The following is a 20,294-nucleotide window of genomic DNA, read 5'->3' as shown; positions in this document are numbered from 1 at the left end:
GAGGAGGGGGCTCAGAACACAGCCCAGGGGGGCACCGGTGTTGAGGATGATGGTTGATGAGGTGCAATTCTCTGCTCTCACCACTTGTGGTCTGCCCAGGGGCGCCGCTAGGGATTTTGGGCCCCATGAAAAGAATCTTTACAGGGCCCCCAACACAGTGTCATTATTTTTTCTGTATTATAATTTCATCATCATTAGGGGCCTCTCTGGGCCCCCCTCCATCATGGGCCCCTAGAATCCGTCTCCTTTACCCCCCCTTTTCTGCGCCCCTGGGTCTGCCTGTCAGGAAAACCAGGACCCACTGACAGAGGGTTGAGTTCAAGCCCAGGTCCTTGAGCTTGACTACGAACTGTAGTCTATGAACAGCATTCTCACATAGTTCCCCTGCCTTTTGTCCAGGTGTGTTGTGGCGGTATGCAATACGTGTGTGATTGGATCGTCGGTTGACCTGTTTGGACAGTGTGCAAATTGCAGGGGGTCTATAGTGGGGGGGGGGGGAGCATATGTGGTCTTTGATTAGCTTCTCAAAGCACTTCATAGCTATGGGGGTGAGGGCTACGGGGCGGTAGTCGTTGAGGCAGGCAGGGGAAGATTTCTTTGGAACAGGGACAATGGTGGATTTTTTCAGACAGGTGGGGATGACGGACTGTTCAAGGGACAGATTGAATGTCTGTGAATACCGGTGCCAGTTGGTCAGCACAGACTTTTAGGACGCAACCACGAATGCCGTCTGGCCCTGTGGCTTTCCTGGTATTCACCCTCTTAAAGGTTCTCCTCCCGTCATGTTCTGTTATTCGAATGCTGAGTCTCCATTGCCAGTGGCCATACCCTCTTTTGCGGCGCCATGAGTGCTGCTGTTTGAATTTGCAGCCTCAAACCATGCATAAAAGGTATTTAGCTCATTTGCCAGGGAGACATCAGCATTCACCTTGGGGGGGCTGCCTTTGTAGTCTGTCATGGTTCTGATTCCTTGCCATACAGCTCTAGAGTCAGCCTGATGAAATTGAAACTCCATTTTGTCTCTGTATCTTCCCTTTGCCTGCTTCACTACACGCCTGACGTCATAGCATGCTGCCTTGTACGCGTGCATGTCGCCGGTCGCGCGCCCTCTGCAGTAGGCTGAGGTGCGCGCTTTCAAAGCCTCTCGGACCGATCTATCAACCCAGGGCTTCTGATTTGGAAAAACCCTTACTGTGTATGTGGGGACTATTTTCTCGACCAGTTTACCAACACAGTCTAGCACAGTGTCTGTATATTCGTCATTGTTGTCTGTGCCCTCGCGGAACACGCTCCAGTCTGTACAACCTCGCGCGTCCTGAAGCGCGCTCTCTGAGCAGGAAAACGCTGAACACCAGCCCGGCATCTTTGCTCTCTACCTGTCAACTGTCAGTTTAGGCTGCTCGCCGGCTCCTCATCACCACTTCAAGATGGCGGCCGAATTTCTCTATAAGTAGATGCAGCCAATGCTGAAATCCTAACCTTCCCAATGTATTGGTAAATAAGCTGTCTGCACTAGAGGGCACTACAGTGAGCACAAGAGTAGGAGAACACATCAGCTTTGCATGCCTCAAGGAAGGCTTTCACTGAAGTTGAATGTTCAGAGAGGATAAGAAGGGCATTAAGAAAACAGCTTAGAGACACGGATGAAAAATATGAGACAGGAGAAAAGGTTTACTATAAACAAGGAGATAGTACAGAGTGGTAGGGACCAGGAGTGGTGATTGGTCAATATGGAACCGTTGTGTTTGTAAGACATGGAGGTATTCTAGTTAGAGTTCATAACTCAAGACTTAATAAGGTGCACACACACAGATTAATGACAGGAAAATTACACAAAGTAATGTTCACACTGAAACAGGATGTGAAAAACATGAAGAGAACATAACCAATGATAGTGACACAGATGTTTTACACAGAGCATCATGTAGCTCAGACAATGAACAAAACACAGCCGGTGAAAATGAACATGACAGTGATGGCGAGGGAAACATGAGTGAAGGTGTCATTCAAACAAATGCACCTCAAATGAATCACAGTTCCTGTGATAATCCTGTCCCTGCTTCTAATGTGAAGCTAAAAACAGGACAGATTGTAACTTTCATGAAAAGAGACACAAGTGTAACATGTAAGGCTAAAGTATTCAGTAGAACAGGTAAAGCCACGGGAACCTATAAAAACTGGTATAATGTGCAGCATATTGAGCCTGATAGCAGTACTGGACTAAAAGAGGCAGTTGACATGTCATGTGTACAACATCTTAACACTGAGTCATCTGCCAGGGAGGCTGATGTACTCATAACAAAAGACATATCATTTGATGCAGCCAAACAGGCAGAGATAGAAAGCTGGAAAAACAATAATGTTTTTGAAGAGACTGAAAATACAGGCCAAAAGTGTATCTCCACTAGGTGGGTCTGTAGTCTCAAATAAAGTGACACTGGTATTGTACCCAAGGCCAGACTTGTAGCAAGGGGTTTTGAAGAACTTAATTTAAAAAATCTACAATAAGATTCACCAACATGTGCTTCTGAATCTCTAAGGCTATTGCTCAGTGTAATTTGTCAAAATCATTGGAAAGTCCATTCTATGGACATCAAGTCTGCCTTCTTACAGAGTATGGAGTTGTCGAGAGACATTTATGTCAATCCTCCCCCAGAAGCTGACTGTATGGGGGTTCTTTTGAAACTGAAGAAGTGTGTGTATGGCCTTGCTGATGCATCTCTCTATTGGTACAACAAGGTGAAGGAAATCATGCTGAGCACAGGTGGTAAAGTGTCACAGGTAGACCCAGCAGTATTTTATTGGCTGGATGATGAAAACACAGTGACGGGTGTACTCGCATGTCATGTAGATGATTTTCTGTGGGCAGGCTCATCAAACTTTTCAGAAAATGTGATCCCTAAACTGAAGTCTGGGTTCCAAGTGGGACGTGAGGAACATGACAATTTCTGCTATTTGGGAATGGATATTGAAACTGTTAATGAATCTGTACAGTTGCATCAGCATAGCTACATTGAAAGTCTGCACCCCATTCACTTACAGCCAGTCCGTGCTCTAGAAAGAGATGCTCCTCTTAATGAAACAGAACAAGAACAACTCAGATCAAAAATAGGACAGAAACTCTGGGTTGCAAAACAGACAAGACCTGATGTAATGTTTGATTCTTGCAGTATGGCATCTAGTCTAAAAAATGCGACTGTGCAATCAATTCACAATGCTAATAAGTTGGTTTTTAAACTGAAAGCTGAAAAAGTGACTTTGAAATTTCAACATTTGGGCAATGATGCTTTAAACCTAACTGTATTCACCGATGCTTCATTAGAAAATCTTCCTGATGGAGGTACACAAGGGGGAATGTTGATCCCCCTAATGGGAAAAGGAGGTACATTCTTCCCCCTTTACTGGCAGTCCAAGAGGATTCGACGAGTGGTGCGAAGCACCCTTGCTGGAGAGACTCTTGCCATGTCCGATGGAATAGACAACACTGTGTTTCTTGCCACCCTTTATTCTGAGCTCACTACTGGCACCGCTGGTCTAAATGCTCCAGCGTTAGTTTGTGTGACTGATAATCATTCCTTCTATGATGCTCTTTGATCAACAAAACAGGTCACAGAGAAATGGCTTCGGTTGGGATATAAGTGGCATCAAAGAACTAATTCACAACAGAAAAATACAACAAGTGCTTTGGTCAGCAACAAAAGATCAACTGGCTGACTGTCTTACAAAAAAGGGGGCATCACCCTTGATGCTTTTGAAAGCATTGAGTGAAGGAAAATGGGTTCTTACCTAAGTTGATTTTATTGTTTCTGTTGTTTAAAAAATACATGTATTTGTTCTCAAGAAACATGTGCTATTTAATTTTTTTAATTCATAAAAGATAGGGAGATTGTTAACATGTTTCTCCATATACTGGGTTAACGCATGCGCAGTGTTTGTGGGCGGGAAGAGGGGATCGAGTGTTTCCGGTTTTACCTCTGTGCGTCAGTTGATTAAAAGTTGTGAACCAGAATAGACATCGTGTTTATTCACCCTCATTTAACAGGTAGTACATCCAACCGCGGACAATGAGTAAGCATACCAGCTTAGGGCATGCATATCCAGCACCTTCACCTCTAAGGTCCTCTGAGAAGGATGCTTAAAAACGGATGAATCCATCATTATGATTAATTTGATTAAAAATGTGATACATCTAAACCATTTGCTGAATGAGTCAAAATTAATCTTATATATACCTAAATGTATGTGTGCATGTGAATTGACCTGTGGGAAGTGGAATTCTTCTTCACCAGGTTCAAAATCTCTTTGGTGTTTCCAACCTCGCCATCAGTGAACACAAAAACCTAAAACACACACATACATTTGACTTAAAAGATACACAACTACATGCTGTCATTGCAATAATTATGTTTGGGAAGTGTCACAAAAGATGTTTGTTCAGTTGAGTCAGAATGTGATACTGGCTCACCCTGTTTGATGTTTTCTAAAAGTGTATGCATGTGCGTGCGTGCGTGTACACATTACTTGTCTTGGTTGACTGGGAATGCAGGGTTGGTTGTAAATGTGTTTGAGTGGCTGAAAGATCGCTGTTCCTCCCAGGTTAGCTTGAAACTCATTGACTTTCTTCAGAGCCTCTTCCATGGTCTTCTCACTGTATTCCACACTTGTACTGCCATCAATATACACAAGTACAGTATATGTACTCATGCAGTGTGACATACCAGGAATGTAATGGTTGGACAAAGGGTACTTTCTTACGGGAAGATGTGTTCAAAGCGAGATCCAAAACTGTAGATGTTGAAGTAGCAGCCCATTGGTAAGCTCTTCAGAAGCAGCAGAAGAGTATCCTGTGTGGAAGTGAAAGTCAAAGAGTGAAGGCCACCGTAGGGAAGAAGGACAAATGAATGGTTTATTGACCCTCTGATTACCCTGGCACTGCTGATGCGAGTCTCACTCTTCTTGATGTTGTTGATAAGACAATCCATACTTCCAGATCGATCTAGTAAGAACACAAATTCTCCACTTGAGGCCAGTGAAGACATCACTGCCTGAGGGAACTCCGGGTACACACTCAGCATCACGACCGCATCTCCCATCAGTGTGCCTGAAACACAATAAAAATATTCAAACACATTCAATGCATAGTTTTACATCAGTTTGAAATTAGAAGTAACTCACCAGGCTTGGCAGGCGCCTGACCTGCCTCAACCACAGCAGCCGGCTGGTGGGCATCCTTGTAGTAAATCAGCAGCTCAACATCCCTGTCAAACTTGTGTCCTGCAGCCAGTTTCACCTAAACCCAGTGAATAAATAAATACATAAATAGCACTTCTCAACCATGACAAACCGTTGTCAGCGTTTACTTACGACAGCCTGGCTTTGCTCAGCGTTGAGGTACTGCAAAGGCTCCAAGGAACAGTTGGAGTCGATTTTGGAGACCTGACGAGGAGAAGACACCCGAGCAGAGAAAGACAGACTGTAGGGCACCTGAGAGGCGGGGACAGAGGTCACCTGGACGCCGCCACCTTCACTCCCTGGAAACATCGTACAATCATCAAGAACTCTGCCAAATCTTAAATATCTACATCAGGGTTTTGGTTTTATCATTACTAAAATACACCATGAATTGCCATGACATTATGGAAACATCGTACAATCAACAAGAACTCTGCCAAATCTTAAATATCTACATCAGGGTTTTGGTTTTATTATTACTAAAATACACCATGAATTGCCATGACATTAGCAAATACTGTATATACACTAATAACATGAGCAGATATGAGATTAGCATGAATGAAAAAGGTGTTGCTAAGTGTCCTACCCTGAGGTTGGTAGCGAGGGTTGAGCACCGCAGGCAAACAAAACCTCAGCGCGTCATCCGCCTGTACAGCCAGCTCAATGATGTACTCCAGCCTGATGGAGGCGCTCTCTCCTGGAGGAAGACTGCCCACACTGAGAGAGAAGATATCCGAGCTCTGCTCACTCTCTTCCAGGAGGAAGGCCTGCTGCCCTGAGCTCAAAGCGTCGTCGTACTCATCGCGGGCCTGGAGAGGACAAAACCTGGTTGTGGACGCTCTTTTTCAGCCATTTCGTCTTCGGTATGCATGCGACTCACCTTCTGTTTCTCCTTCACCTCGGCCACAATCTCAGTCTGTCCGACCTTAGCGCTGAAATGGCAGACAGCAGCATCTCCGGGCAGAGGGAAAACAAAAACAGCTTCTATGGCTTTGTCCTCCTTGTTCTCATAGTGCAGAGTGGACACCACTGTGGCCACGTGGTCCTTCACCTCCAGCTCTACTTCAATGCCCTTTAAAGGAACTGAACCACACGCACGCACGCACGCACGCACGCAGGCACACACACACACACACACACACACACACACACACACACACACACACACACACACACACACACACACACACACACACACACACACACACACACACACACACACACATAATTAACACACAGATAAGATGGAATATCTGAACAATCAGGTTGTACGCTTACATTACAAAGATCTTTGTAATGAATACTTTATTTTATTTATTTTTGACATTCAAATCAGTACCTGGTTGTTTCTCAGCAGTTAGCAGTCCACAGCAGCACTCCATCGTGTCTCTACATAGACACACAAAATAAAATATCCACAGTCAGTTTGTTAGTGGCAATAATATAAGAATTGCTACCTTTGCAGAATATTGTGAATATTAACACATGTTCAACATAACTGCATACGCTTGGTGCAATCGTATTGCTCATTTTGTTGTTTTTTTGTTGTGTTTTACTTTTGTAGTTGTATATAGAAATGGCGGCTGAAGTGGCAGCTGGTTGTATTAGCTTTGTGCTTTTTTAATGTATTTTATGTCCTTTGTGTTCTTTGATGTCCCCTTTTGTTTTCACGTGCTTTACCTTTTTTTTGTAGTCTTTTTGTATCTGCACTGCAACCACATAATTTCACATAAAGTCTAAAGTCTATCCTATCTTAATTATTCCATACAGTATTTATTCACATATAGAATCACCCTGCTGTGGTCACAATATGACAACAAATGACCATAGTAGAGTTAGAACATTTTTGACACAGTGAAAAAGTCACTACACGCTTCATATTCATAAAAATAAAACAAATGGCAGATAAAGCACACAATGAATACCTGTTTATGTTTCACATAGGAAGTTCTGTCTAAATATTTTTTTATAATTGTTTCAGCTCTCTTATTGATACGCAGGCCTCAAATTTTTACTTTTTAAGGTCAAGTCAAGTGTTGCCTTAAAGGAGGGCTCATATTTTAGGGCACCAAAGCAAGTTGGAAAGGCCCCAAGGCAAACATTATTTTCTTTCGAGGCAGGGGCGCCAAAGCGCATGCGCATATATATATATATATATATATATATATATATATATATATATATATATATATATCATCATAGGCATCCGTCCGTCAGTAGTGACGATGGGTTGCGCCTGGGGGAGTTCATTCTTTCTTGCAGCGGCGGCTGTGGCTGTACAGCCCCACTCTGGAGTGACAGTCTCTGGTGCAGTTGGCGCAGACGTATGTGGAGGGTTCTGACACAGGAGCATGTCCCGCGTCACGGAGTTTCCGCTTTTGTCTCCTCGCCTGCAACAAGGAGATGTGCTTCTCCTCGGCACGGCGGGTTCCTGTAGCAACAGTGTGCCTCCAAACGTCGCTGTCTTTTGCAGCTTCCTCCCAGTTGTATATATATATATATATATATATATATATATATATATATATATATATATATATATATATATATATATATATATATATATAGAGAGAGAGATATGAAGTTAAAGTTCCAATGATTGTCACACACACACAAGGTGTGGCGAAATTATTCTCTGCATTTGACCCATCACCCTTGATCACCTCCTGGGTAATATATATATATATATATATATATATATATATATATATATATATATATATATATATACAGTTGACACTCTTAAATACCTGGGCCTAACTTTGGACAATAAACTCACCTTTGATCAACACACCACGGACATTCAACAAAGAAGTCAACAAAGACTGTCAGCCATCCGTAAACTTAAAGGACTATACGTTGCACCTCACCTCCTCTTATTACTATACCAAAGCATCGTTCAACCCATCCTTCTGTACTGTTCCACATGTTTTTTCACTATGCTTTCTGTAAACTCACACGCATTACAAACCAGCAGCTAAAATCATTGGCCTACCCACACCCAACATCTCAGATCTAAACCACAGGTCCATCATTCGACTGGCAAACGCAATAGTCCAGGATATGACTCACCCACTACACCAATACATCATCCCACTACCAACAGGGCGCAGGTACAGAACTATCAAATTCCGGAGGGCCCGCCTCGGGAAAAGCCTTATCACTGCAGCTACAGCCGCCCTAAACAGCAGGACCGGCCAACCTGTCTGACAAGCCTGTAAAAGTGTTGGTCATGTATGATGTCTTTTTGTTATTTTTGTTCGTGATGTCTAATGTCTATTGTTTAAATGTACGGCAGTGAAAATGAATTACCCCAACGGGGACCAATAAATCTAAATCTATCTAATCTAATCTATATATCCATCCATTTTCTACCGCTTGTCCTTTTCGGGGTCGCGGGGGGTGCTGGAGCTTATCTCAGCTGCATTATATATACGGTATATATATATACAGGTAAAAGCCAGTAAATTAGAATATTTTGAAAAACTTGATTTATTTCAGTAATTGCATTCAAAAGGTGTAACTTGTACATTATATTTATTCATTGCACACAGACTGATGCATTCAAATGTTTATTTCATTTAATTTTGATTATTTGAAGTGGCAACAAATGAAAATCCAAAATTCCGTGTGTCACAAAATTAGAATATTACTTAAGGCTAATACAAAAAAGGGATTTTTAGAAATGTTGGCCAACTGAAAAGTATGAAAATGAAAAATATGAGCATGTACAATACTCAATACTTGGTTGGAGCTCCTTTTGCCTCAATTACTGCGTTAATGCGGCGTGGCATGGAGTCGATGAGTTTCTGGCACTGCTCAGGTGTTATGAGAGCCCAGGTTGCTCTGATAGTGGCCTTCAACTCTTCTGCGTTTTTGGGTCTGGCATTCTGCATCTTCCTTTTCACAATACCCCACAGATTTTCTATGGGGCTAAGGTCAGGGGAGTTGGCGGGCCAATTTAGAACAGAAATACCATGGTCCGTAAACCAGGCACGGGTAGATTTTGCGCTGTGTGCAGGCGCCAAGTCCTGTTGGAACTTGAAATCTCCATCTCCATAGAGCAGGTCAGCAGCAGGAAGCATGAAGTGCTCTAAAACTTGCTGGTAGACGGCTGCGTTGACCCTGGATCTCAGGAAACAGAGTGGACCGACACCAGCAGATGACATGGCACCCCAAACCATCACCCAACTAAGGCTGAAACGACACGTCGACGTAGTCGACGTCATCGGTTACGTAAATACGTCGACGTTGTTTTTATGCTACGACGCGTCGCATATTTACGTCACACTGCCGTCATGGCGGAGCGCAAAGCAGATGATGCGAGCGGTGCGAGCGAGGGAAAAAAAGCACGCCAAAAGTCGTCAAAAGTGTGGGAGTATTTCAATAAACTGCCTAATAATGTTGTAGCGGTGAACAGCTGTCTCGTCAGCTGAAGCGCGAGCTCGCAACTGTGGCTGTTTAGCAACCAGCCAAACCCCACTTAATAAAATTATATTTTATCTTAGAGCACATCCGCATCCCTATTCACCTAGGCAACCCCGGGAAATGTATATAATTCGGCATTATTTCGGCCAGTCGGCTTATAAAATCAGAGCCGATCAGTTTACGTTCGCGCGCAGGTATAACGCGGCGCGCTCCTGTCTCATCTGCTGGTGCGCGAGCCCGGTAATTAGACCGCTGTGTCAAATCAAGGAGTACAAAAGACGCCAGCGCAGAGTGGAAAAAGGTTTAGTTCATTACAGATAACCCAGAGTTGTGCCAAAAGTATGTAAGATTTAATATTTCTCTTCGTGGGTGTGGCGCACCTGTTGCGCTGGTGAGATGGGGGGGGGGGGGTTGTGTGCATGTAGCGTGCTTAGTCTGGAGGCTAAATACACACAGTGTGTTATGTAACTGTTGTTTAGTGTTGATATTCTTTGCTTAGTTTGATAAATGTTGGAACAGTTTGCTTCATCAGGAGGGTGAAGTCACTCAACTTAAAGTGTTGGATTTAACTGTGTTGGTGAGGGCGTAGAAAAAGGGGCATTTTTCTACCAGTAGACAGCGTTTAAGATTGAGTGTTTCACTGCTAAATTAATAATATATTTATATTGAATATGGATTTTAAATATGTATCTAAATAGGTGGTTAATTGGTTAGGTATTTATGTATTTGCATATTGGGTTTTCTGTTGCATTTATCTATTGTGTTTCTGGTGTTAAATATATTTTATATGTATCTTGGTGCATTTATGTTGAGACAATTTATTTAAAATCTGTTTTAACTTAAAGGGAAAAGATGTGTCCATTTTCTTGCACTTGTTTAATGGTTAAGAGTTTGATAGCCTAATTAATAGTTGTAAATTATGGGATTGATAATTGATTGATTTTTTACAGCATGTTAATCTTGTGGTGTTTTGTCCTTAAAGGTTTTTCACCTACTAAAGAAGCTAAAGGCTACTAAAGGCTACTAAAGGCTACTAAAGACAGCTAATGACAGCTAAAGAAACTAAAGTCTATTAACACTGCTAAAGACTGCTAAAAAGACTAAAGAAGAAAAAAGAAGCTGTTTCTTGGTTGGAAAAACTGTTGCAAACTAAAGGAAAATAAAAGGGAAAAGTAACTACGGTCTGGTCTTTTGAGTGAAATCCAGAAGCCACATTCAGCATTGGTACATCCCTTCAAGTGTGGGATAAGCACAGCGAAAAAAGCAAAACACTTGACAGTTGTTGTATGCACACTGTGTCGAGCGGAAATGGCCTATCATAGCAGCACAACGGCTATGAAGGAACATTTGAAAAGAAAACACCCGACAGCGTTCTTGCCATCACCATCAACTAGTCAATCGTCCGCGTGAGTATACGTTGTCATCATTACACAAAATCATGAATGTGTCATTTGTATCTGCGTTGTAAATTCATAAACTAAAACACTGTTTCGCTCTGAGAGGCGCGTTTGGCGTGCCTGTTCAGTGTTTACAAAGACGCGCTCCTCTTTAACGCTAACGTTAATTAGTTGTGCAAATACCTTTTACAACATTAACAGTTACATATACTATGTACAAACCAACAATTAACTTTCACTTTAATCATACTATCATTGTTGTGTTATTAAGCAAAATAAGCAATACTTTTACTTTTGTTGAAATGTTTACACTGTTACAGAATATTTCGTTTTGCACTTTTTTGTATTGGATGTTTATCTTTATTTTTGCACATTTTAAAGCAAAATAAGCAATACCTTTACTTTAGAAATGCTTATAATATTGCAGAATATTAACATTTGCACTGGATGTTTACTTTTATATTTGCACATTAAAAAGCAAATAAGCTACTTTTAATTTTGTTAAATGTTAAAAGTTTTAAATGTTTACATTGTTACAGAATATTTTGTCATGTTGTTGTCAATGTTGACTGAGTGGCCATACTTTTTTTTTTGTATATAAAAGTCATGCCTTTTGAAAAAACTGGCCAACATTTATTTTTTCATCTTCATTTTAAATTTAAAAAAATAATCGGTAAAAGGAAAAACAATCTATAGATTAATCGAAAAAATAATCTATAGATTAACCGATTAATCGAAAAAAATAATCTATAGATTAATCGATAGAAAAATAATCGTTAGCTGCAGCCTTACACCCAACCATGCAAATTTTGCATTTCCTTTGGAAATCGAGGTCCCAGAGTCTGGAGGAAGACAGGAGAGGCACAGGATCCACGTTGCCTGAAGTCTAGTGTAAAGTTTCCACCATCAGTGATGGTTTGGGGTGCCATGTCATCTGCTGGTGTCGGTCCACTCTGTTTCCTGAGATCCAGGGTCAACGCAGCCGTCTACCAGCAAGTTTTAGAGCACTTCATGCTTCCTGCTGCTGACCTGCTCTATGGAGATGGAGATTTCAAGTTCCAACAGGACTTGGCGCCTGCACACAGCGCAAAATCTACCCGTGCCTGGTTTACGGACCATGGTATTTCTGTTCTAAATTGGCCCGCCAACTCCCCTGACCTTAGCCCCATAGAAAATCTGTGGGGTATTGTGGAAAGGAAGATGCAGAATGCCAGACCCAAAAACGCAGAAGAGTTGAAGGCCACTATCAGAGCAACCTGGGCTCTCATAACACCTGAGCAGTGCCAGAAACTCATTGACTCCATGCCACGCCGCATTAACGCAGTAATTGAGGCAAAAGAAGCTCCAACCAAGTATTGAGTATTGTACATGCTCATATTTTTCATTTTCATACTTTTCAGTTGGCCAACATTTCTAAAAATCCCTTTTTTGTATTAGCCTTAAGTAATATTCTAATTTTGTGACACACGGAATTTTGGATTTTCATTTGTTGCCACTTCAAATCATCAAAATTAAATGAAATAAACATTTGAATGCATCAGTCTGTGTGCAATGAATAAATATAATGTACAAGTTACACCTTTTGAATGCAATTACTGAAATAAATCAAGTTTTTCAAAATATTCTAATTTACTGGCTTTTACCTGTATGTATATATATATATATATATATATATATATATATATATATATATATATATATATATATATATATATATATCAAAACAATTACGTTACAATTGTTCATTACAGGGATGTCACGGTGTGAACCTTTCTTATCACGGTTATTGTGACCAAAATTATCTCGGTTATTATTATCGCAGTAATTTTAAATGTGCTCCAAATTTTCAAAAACTACTTATACTGAAATCCTTCAACCAAATTTTTTTTTTTTTTAAACACATTCAAAATGTACATATATACTTCAAGTAGAAAGCTGAATGTGCATATGAAAGCTACACAAGCACTATAAACAAAGTAATATGGCAGAAACAAAATACTATAAATAAATAAAAATAAATGTGAAAAATTCGCAAGATGGCATTTTATGGATACAAGACATAACTGCACTTTTTGTCCTTAAAGATGAACATAGTGTTAATATATGAGGTCAAGTCTAAACATAGGACTGCACGATTATGGACCAAATAATAATTAAGATTAGAGATGTCCGATAATGGCTTTTTTACCGATATCCGATATTCCGATATTGTCCAACTCTTAATTACCGATACCGATATCAACCGATACCGATATACACAGTCGTGGAATTAACACTTTATTATGCCTAATTTTGTTGTGATGCCCAGCTGGATGCATTAAACAATGTAACAAGGTTTTCCAAAATAAATCAACTCAAGTTATGGAAAAAAAAGCCAACATGGCACTGCCATATTTATTATTGAAGTCACAAAGTGCTTTTTTTTTTTTAACATGCCTCAAAACAATAACAGTGCAATACTTTTTCACAACATGGTCACTACTGCCTAGTTTCTCTTGTTATATTCTTATTTTACTGCTTTATTTTTATTCTCATTGTTGCTTTTTATTTTTATTCTTATTGTAATATTTTTCTATTCTGTTTCCATTTATACCCCCATTATTTACTTTTTAAATTCGATCTCAATTCTGTACACTGCTGCTGGAATTTAAATTTTCCTGAGGGAACTCTCCTGAAGGAATCAATAAAGTACTATCTATCTATCCAAACAGCAGCTTGGAATTTGGGACATGCTCTCCCTGAGAGAGACTATGAGGAGGTTGAGGTGGGCGGGGGTAGCGGGGGGTTTATATTGTAGCGTCCCGGAAGAGTTAGTACTGCAAGGGATTCTGGGTATTTGTTCTGTTGTGTTTATGTTGTGTTACGGTGCGTATGTTCTTCCGAAATGTGTTTGTCATTCTTGTTTGGTGTGGGTTCACCAGTGTGGCGCATATTTGTAACAGTGTTAAACTGGTTTATACGACCATCCTCAGTGTGACCTGTATGGCTGTTGATCAAGTATGCCTTGCATTAATTTGTGATGAGAACAGCTGGTAGATATTATGTGACTCGGACGGCACACATGCAAAGGAAATGCCTTTAAGGTTTATTGGCACCCTGTACCTCTCCCTACGTCCGTGTACACAGTGGCGTTTTAAAACGTCATACATTTTACTTTTAGAAACCGATACCGATAATTTCCGATATTACATTTTAAAGCATTTATCGGCCGATAATATCGGCAGCCCGATATTATCGGACATCCCTAATTAAGATTATTTTTTATCAATATTGAAATCACGATTATAAATCAATGCAGCTGAGATAGGCTCCAGCACCCCCTGCAACCCCGAAAGGGACAAGCGGTAGAAAATGGATGGATGGATGGATGATTAATTATGACTACTTTTGGTAAAACAGTGTTGGAGTGTGAATGCGACACCATCATGTAATTTGTAATATCATAAAAAATGCTCTACATTCTGGATCTATATATTTAAAGACAAATAGTTGCGTTTTTGTTCATTAATAGTATCAGCGTGTCAGATTTTTTTATTACATGATTCCTTTATCTCTAGTTTTACATTTTCATTGAGAGATGTATTTTTTAAATTACGTACATTTATATGTACTAATGTGTGTACATGTACATGCTATATCAGGACAGACCCATTGAGAGTTTGAGTAGAAATGTCATATAGGAATTAACTATACACCATACAACATTAACAAAATGCTATGTCACATGAATGTTTTTTAAAGTAATTACTTTGTGGATTGAAAAAAAACCCCATGGTATTTACTTTGATATCAATATAAAAATCTGTAAAAAACTCTACATCTGTAAAAAAACACTAAATCTGTAAAAAAAAAAACTCTTGTGGATGTACTACAAGTCTGTGGTTGCCAGTGTTCTGTACTACATTGTAGTGTGCTGGGGGGGCAGTACATCTAAGAAGGACAGCTCCAGACTGGAGAAACTGATCAGGCGGGCCGGTTCTACGATCGGAATGAAACTGGACTCACTGGTGACGGTGGCAGAGAAGAGGACTGTGGAAAAACTCGTGAGCATCCTGGATGATGCCAGTCACCCTCTGCATACCGTTATCAGTAGCCAGAGGAGCCTGTTCAGTGCTAGACTGCTTCATCCCAAGTGCAGGACTAATAGACTAAAAAACTCCTTTGTCCCACACGCCATTAGACTGTACAACTCCTCTTTGGGGAAGAGGGGGGGTACTAGGATGACAGGGGATGCAAAACAATAACAGTGCAATACTTTTACATAACATGGTCACTACTGCCTAGTTTCTCTTGTTATATTCTGATTTTACTGTTATATTTTTATTCTCATTGTTGCTTTTTCTTTTTATTCTATTGTGTATATTTTTGTTTCCATTTATATCCTCATTATTTACTTTTTACATTCGATCTCAATTTTGTACACTTCTGCTGGTATTTTAATTTTCCTGAGGGAACTCTCCTGAAGGAATCAATAAAGTACTATCTATCTATCCATCTATTTATCTATAAAAAACAAAGCAGTTTGGCTATTGAAGATAAAGTCAAATAAACAAGCTTTGTTCTTCAACAACAACCATGTACTTCAGTGCAACAGTTTGGCCTACAAAAATAAAGAGGAGTGACACCTCACGTCTAACACACAATCTTTGTGCCTCCGGGACAACTCAGCCAGCGTTCAATTCGATGAGATGACAAACCATTTGAGCTAGTATTGATGTTATTGGAACACTAACAAAGTTAGCAGTTAAATAAAGGACGAGTGAACATCCCAGTAAACAAATTACACACTTTATAAACAAGATGTGACTACGTTGTAAATGTGGTTAGCTATCACTTTATATTCACGGGAGGAAATAAACAAACCACCATAATTTCTTAGGTCCAGGAACTTACTGCTCCGTTTATTCTGCGCATGCTCACAATACCATTTCACTGCACGGCACATGACGTCACTGCGTAAGATATTCAACATGGCTTTGCTATTTATATTATTAAATGTGCTTAACAGAGTCCCCGCCATGTTTCCCCGAGCCGAACGGCTCAAGTGCGCATTCGCATGCGGACTCTGCGGCGCTTCAATATTCAGAAAGTAAGCAGTTGCCTAAAATGCATTACAAAATGACAGCTTTCCGGTATTTATAAAAAACAAAAAAACAAAAAACGGTGTGTACTAACTGTCTGAAATTTTACCGCTGTCTATCATTACACCGTTTATCGTTGCATCCCTGCTCCGTTAACAAGTAAAAAGTCAAGGGCGACCACGGCATGTTGTTGCCGTAAATGTTGGTCAATTGTTAGGACATTACAGCAAATGACAAAGGCGGTTAAATTCGCGCCCTGGATACATTTTATTGAAAACGTCGGAACGTGACGTTTGTATGTACGAATGTTAGCGAATTGACAACAATATGTTTTACTTCCGCCAGTTTAAAATAAAGTTAGCGACACAGCATTATCTAGTAAATGGAAATACAGGAACAAGCATACCTTGAACCAGTCTTTCAAAGATGCGTAGTAAGGTTTGTACCAGAGACTGACACGAACATGAGTGTTTATATCAGAAGAGAAGGAAACGCCTTCCTGGAGTTGTGACGTTGGCGAACGAACTGAACTTCTTGAGTGGTTCTTTTTAAGTGAAGAATGCGAAACGATTCGCAGTTGAAGGCCAATGCGTTTGGCCTGCAATGAAACTATGTTTTTTATGTGTGTCGGCATTTGCCCACGCATGCCTTCAACCCGAATGGCGACTGGTCTAGACAACGAGTCCGAGTCAAAGCAACGTTTGGTGTCACTTTTCTGGATGGTCGTTCTGATGAGGACATGCAAAGTAGTTCAAGGCGTACACACACCAGGTTGGGTAATTCAATTACAGATTAACCCTTTTTATTCTCGTTTTATTGTGACAAAATGCACTTGTGCATACTTGCCAACACTCCCGAATTTTCCGGGAGACTCCCGAAATTCAGCGCCTCTCCCGAAAAGCTCCCGGGACAAATATTCTCCCGAAAATCTCCCGATTTTCAGCCGGAGCTGGAAGCCACGCCCCCTCCAGCTCCATGCGGACCTGAGTGAGGACAGCCTTTTTTCATGACGGGAGGACAACAGGGTGACAAGAACTAAATCATCCAGACTAGAGATAAATTGTATTAATTAAATATATTTATTAATTAAAAAAAATATTTAAAAAAATACATTTTTACTATATTTAGCTAAAAACATCAAAATTAATTGTATTTTTATTTGTATTTTTTCGTGACTCCTTATTACATCCAGCCATAGAATTATACATTAAAATAAACATATTTCAAATAATTGTTATATTAATTATCATAATAATTAATTTAAAATGACCATATTTAATTATTAAAATAATTGCTTGTTTATCAACAACTTTAGCATTTTATTCATTACATTTTGAAACTCTCAGAAGCCAAGTTATGTTATATTCCTTAATATTTATTTATGCAAGTTTGAAGTATTAATTATCTAAACACAGCTTTGTTTGCATATTTTCAGGATGTAGATATCTATATATCTATATATCTATATATCTATATATATATATATATATATATATATATATATATGTATGAAATACTTGACTTGGTGAATTCTAGCTGTCAATATACTCCTCCCCTCTTAACCACGTCCACAAACCCTTAAAGGCACAGTACACTTACACAAATATTACAGATATTACACTGCCTCCCCCTTTATAAAGCCTCTCGTCCCGAGGGGTCAACAAGAAAATCCCTGAACCTTGGCGGTCTACGCCTCTGTCTCTGTTCTGGCTCAGGTCCATCAACACGTGGCGCTAGCAGCTGAACAGGGACAACAATGGTGGAATCTGGGGAACCTTGATCCACTAACTGTCCAGTGCAATCTGGTGAGGCAGGCCTCGCCTCAAACTGGGGAACCGCTCTGCCCCTGTAAGATGCCGAACGGTCTCTATGCAAGACAACCTTTCGGCCCTTAAGGTCCCACCCTCTCAAGCACCCTACACGGATCGTCCAAACGACTGTCCAACTTGGGGCAACGTCCTTTTTTTCTTTTGGGCGTGTACACCAAGACCAGCTCACCAGGCCTAAAGTCCCGGCCCTTGCTCCGCACGTCATGGTTCCTCTTTTGCCTTAAACCAGCCTTCTCCAACTGGTTTCGAGCGAAGGTATGTGCTGCCTCTATCCGATTCCTGCAGCTTCCAGGAGTACTCTATAACGCCAACTCAGCAGGTGTCCGGATCTCCCGACCCAACATCAGCAGGGCAGGGGTGCAGCTTGTGGAACTTTGAACCGCGGAACGGTATGCCATCAGCACCAGTGAAAAATGTCGGTCCCAGTCATGCTGATGGTTGGCGGTGAGGATAGCTAGCTGCTGCTGCATGGTGCGGTTAAACCGCTCTACTAGTTCATCACTTTGCGGGTGCAAGGGAGTCGTGCGTATCTTTTGCATGTCTAGTCTTTCACACAGGGCAGCAAAAACCCTGGATTCAAAATTCCTGCCCTGGTCGCTGTGTAGGATATCTGCAGTCCCGAAGCGACTGAACATGGCCTCCAGTAAGGCATCAGCCACTGTCTCCGGCCACTTGGTAAAGTAATCCATCGCGTAAAGCACATTCTTGTTTCCTCTGTCTGTTACGGGAAAAGGGCCCATAATGTCCACAGCTACCCTCTCCATGGGTGCTCCAACCCCTTGCTGCTGAAGCGGTGCGTGTGACCGGTCCTGGGGTCCCTTGTAGGCTGCGCACTCATTACAGCACCAACAGAAGTCCTCCCCGTCCTGCCGGTGCTGACCCCTGTAGAACCCTTGGCACAACCGACGAAGTGTCTTTGAGCTGTCAAAATGTCCCGAGCCTGTGCCCCCATGGCACGCCTTCAGCACTGCGTCCTTCAGAGTCTTCAGCACCCCCACCTGCCATCTCTCCTCCTCGGTGGCCAGTTCCTTCCACGCATGCAGTACGTCGTCCCTGATGCGCAGCCCTTGGTGCCGACCGACAGCCCCATCACACCTTCCCAGGGTGGTCTCCTACCACTCTGGACCCATTGTCGCACTGGTTTGAGGTCGCTGTCTTCCCCCTGCCTGGCCGCCCATTTTGCAGCGTCCACAGTCTCCAAGGTGCAGCACGAAGGCCCGTCAGAGGTCTCATCTACACGCAGATCCTTCTCTCTGGCGTCTCGCCGGTCACAATAGCTACTGCACAAGCTACAAACACTACTAATACTACTACGCATGCACTACTGCACAAGGCGCATCACACGCACCCTGTCTGCATGCACACACACACAAATATTGGTGGTTATTATTCGAGGGTTGTATTGTATTGATGTGTTGTTACCACCATTGCGACATAAACTGTTTGTACCACTGCCATCGGGGAAGCGGTTCAGGACCATGAAAATAATAGGCTGAGGAACAGCTTCTTCCCCAGAGCTGACACACATACACATCCACTCCACACACACCAGTCCAATACCCAATATACAATCCCAACCTCATTATTATTATTATATACTACACTTTTTTTTTTTACCTAGTTGTACTCACTCAATGTTTAATCTGTAATATTTTATTGTGTACTGTTAATATTGTATTGTACTGTTTTAAGCTGTTGGTTCGTCTCGTTTTGTTTCGTCTTGTCTTATTAAGTGCCACCAAAATGTTGTAGGAATACGATGACAAATAAAATATTTGACACTTTGGAAGCAAACAATACAGACAATAAGAACTGTGGGGAAAATATCATATGTAAAGGCAGCTAAACAAGTACAAGGAAAGCAGGTGAAGAAAAGAGTAGATGCTTGCTGTAATATCTAGGAGGGATCGCTCGTTGTCAAAAAGGAACATTTTGTGTATTTTATTGCAGAAGTAACCAATTGCACGGGTCAAGCTGAGCATAAGTCAGAAAACAAAGCGAGTGTGGTGAAGAGTAAAGCTTGATATTTGGACATCAAGGATATCATGTGGGAGCAAGGAGCTGAAAAAACAAGAAAGGGTAGAGAAAGACACCGGCAATAAACCTCAAACCTAATGGACTTCCTCCAGTGGATTGCAAGAAGTCTGATAGTCAATGGTCAGGAGTTGAAACAATTAATTTCAGAGCAAAACAATTAACTTGACATCATATTTATTGTAAAAACGTATACGTTTATAATGTGTTATTAATGGGTATATACAGTACCGTATTTTCCGCACTATTAGCCGCCCTGGGTTATAAGCCGCGCCTTCAATGAACGGCAT

General features: G+C 41.2%; 1 protein-coding gene across 5 annotated transcripts in view; it reads right to left on the bottom strand.

The window, feature by feature from the left end:
- LOC133614708 (von Willebrand factor A domain-containing protein 5A-like) overlaps positions 1-16,665 on the bottom strand; it is a 39,969-nt gene extending 23,304 nt beyond the window's left edge. For all 5 annotated transcript variants that reach the window (XM_061972883.2, XM_061972885.2, XM_061972886.2 and 2 more), the window contains exons 1-10: positions 16,548-16,665; positions 6,575-6,624; positions 6,116-6,318; positions 5,822-6,044; positions 5,365-5,531; positions 5,176-5,290; positions 4,926-5,101; positions 4,756-4,844; positions 4,522-4,666; positions 4,261-4,340 (exon numbers count right to left, since the gene is read on the bottom strand). In XM_061972883.2, coding sequence (XP_061828867.1) covers positions 4,261-4,340; positions 4,522-4,666; positions 4,756-4,844; positions 4,926-5,101; positions 5,176-5,290; positions 5,365-5,531; positions 5,822-6,044; positions 6,116-6,318; positions 6,575-6,617 — 1,241 coding nt within the window. In that variant the 5' untranslated portion in view covers positions 6,618-6,624; positions 16,548-16,665. The remainder of the gene's footprint in view (positions 1-4,260; positions 4,341-4,521; positions 4,667-4,755; positions 4,845-4,925; positions 5,102-5,175; positions 5,291-5,364; positions 5,532-5,821; positions 6,045-6,115; positions 6,319-6,574; positions 6,625-16,547) is intronic.
- Positions 16,666-20,294: the final 3,629 nt, after the last annotated feature.

Source organism: Nerophis lumbriciformis, linkage group LG17, assembly GCF_033978685.3.
Source record: "Nerophis lumbriciformis linkage group LG17, RoL_Nlum_v2.1, whole genome shotgun sequence".
NCBI classification, from domain to species: Eukaryota; Metazoa; Chordata; class Actinopteri; order Syngnathiformes; family Syngnathidae; genus Nerophis; species Nerophis lumbriciformis.
Note: the sequence above shows the minus strand (reverse complement) of the source record. Positions and strands in the feature narration are given on the sequence as shown.